At 52.1% G+C, this 1,710-nt stretch overlaps 1 protein-coding gene across 1 annotated transcript in view; it reads left to right on the forward strand.

Annotated features, from left to right (window-relative positions):
- Window positions 1-1,522, forward strand: part of LOC106534782 (O(6)-methylguanine-induced apoptosis 2) — a gene marked incomplete in the record, with an annotated part of 2,346 nt that extends 824 nt beyond the window's left edge. Inside the window, 3 exon segments of the mRNA XM_014031536.1 lie at window positions 274-439; window positions 509-702; window positions 828-1,522. Of these exon segments, the coding sequence (XP_013886990.1) occupies window positions 274-439; window positions 509-702; window positions 828-898 (431 nt within the window).
- Between the last annotated feature and the right edge of the window lie 188 nt (window positions 1,523-1,710).

Consider the following 1,710-nt stretch of genomic DNA (forward strand, 5'->3'; position numbering starts at 1 on the left):
CACACCTGTCTGTGTGTCACAGGTAAACACACCTGTCTGTGTGTCTGTGTGTCACAGGTAAACACACCTGTCTGTGTGTCACAGGTAAACTCACCTGTCTGTGTGTCTGTGTGTCACAGGTAAACACACCTGTCTGTGTGTCTGTGTGTCACAGGTAAACACACCTGTCTGTGTGTCTGTGTGTCACAGGTAAACACACCTGTCTGTGTGTCACAGGTAAACACACCTGTCTGTGTGTCTGTGTCACAGGTAAACACACCTGTCTGTCTGCAGGTCATTATGAGGTGAGCAGCAGTTTGCTCCACAGTGGACCCACAGGGTTCTCCTCACCCTTCAGATCCAGGACTCAGAGACTTCCTGGGGCTGAGAACCAGGTTCCGGGTCCCGGGACCTACAGTCCACATCAGTCGGCGCCCCTGGTGAAGAGGACCCCCCTGCTGTGAGTCCAGACCAGTTTGTGGTTCTGGTGGGTGGGTCTGTTGGTCTGAGCTCTTCCTGTTTCTGTTAGGAGGCGGAGCTGTTGTCTGGTGATAGCTCAGCCTGCTCAGGTGGTCCAGAAAGACCCTCCTGTACCGGGTCCTGGGACCTACAACGTAGGAGGTTCTGACCCGTCGTCCAAACATCTTAGGTCCACGGCTGTGTTTGCTTCTGGGACTGAAAGAATACCCCAGAACCTCCAGGACGAGACAACACCTGGACCAGGTGAGTTCATGGAACCTGGTTGTCCAGTACTGATGACATCATCAGGACGAGACAGAACAGGTGTTGGTGGTCTGGAATAATCCCTGATAATCCAACAGTTTGATATGTTAAATCTGTCTCTGCAGGATCCTACAATCCAGTCCTCCTGTCAAAGCAGAGCTTCCTCTACGGACCCACAGACTGGATCCCCATCTGATCCACCATGGACCACCATGGACCATCTGATCCACCATAAACCATCTGATCCACCATAAACCACCTGATCCACCATAAACCACCTGATCCACCATAAACCATCTGATCCACCATAAACCATCTGATCCACCATGGACCATCTGATCCACCATGAACCATCTGATCCACCATGGACCATCTGATCCACCATAAACCACCTGATCCACCATAAACCATCTGATCCACCATAAACCATCTGATCCACCATGGACCACCTGAACTGGACCCATCCTGTCTACTTTTATAAAACAGATTCTGGGTCTTCATGTTGGCAGAGACCAGAAGAAGAACGTCCTGCTCTGAGGAGATCTGAGCCAGCAGAGTCCAGAACCAGCTGAGAGGTCAGCTGCTGCAGGACAAGACCATGAGTCAAGGGAGGGCAGTGGGACTCAGGAGGACAGGACTGTGGGACTCAGGAGGACAGGACTGTGGGACTCAGGAGGACAGGACAATAGGACTCAGGAGGACAGGACTGTGGGACTCAGAAGGACAGGACTATGTCCCCCAGACACGGATCATTTCTGTAAAGGTTCAGGTCTTGGTCTTTACTGTCATCTAGTGGTCAAATTAAACACTACAACCAGCAGAGACAGAGTCCAGTCTTCTGTCCACACAGGTCTGGTTGGGTCCAGGAGACAGAGTCCAGTCTTCTGTCCACACAGGTCTGGTTGGGTCCAGGAGACAGAGTCCAGTCTTCTGTCCACACAGGTCTGGTTGGGTCCAGGAGACAGAGTCCAGTCTTCTGTCCACACAGGTCTGGTTGGGTCCAGGAGA

This window comes from Austrofundulus limnaeus, unplaced genomic scaffold, assembly GCF_001266775.1.
Source record: "Austrofundulus limnaeus strain Quisiro unplaced genomic scaffold, Austrofundulus_limnaeus-1.0 Scaffold1268, whole genome shotgun sequence".
NCBI lineage: Eukaryota > Metazoa > Chordata > Actinopteri > Cyprinodontiformes > Rivulidae > Austrofundulus > Austrofundulus limnaeus.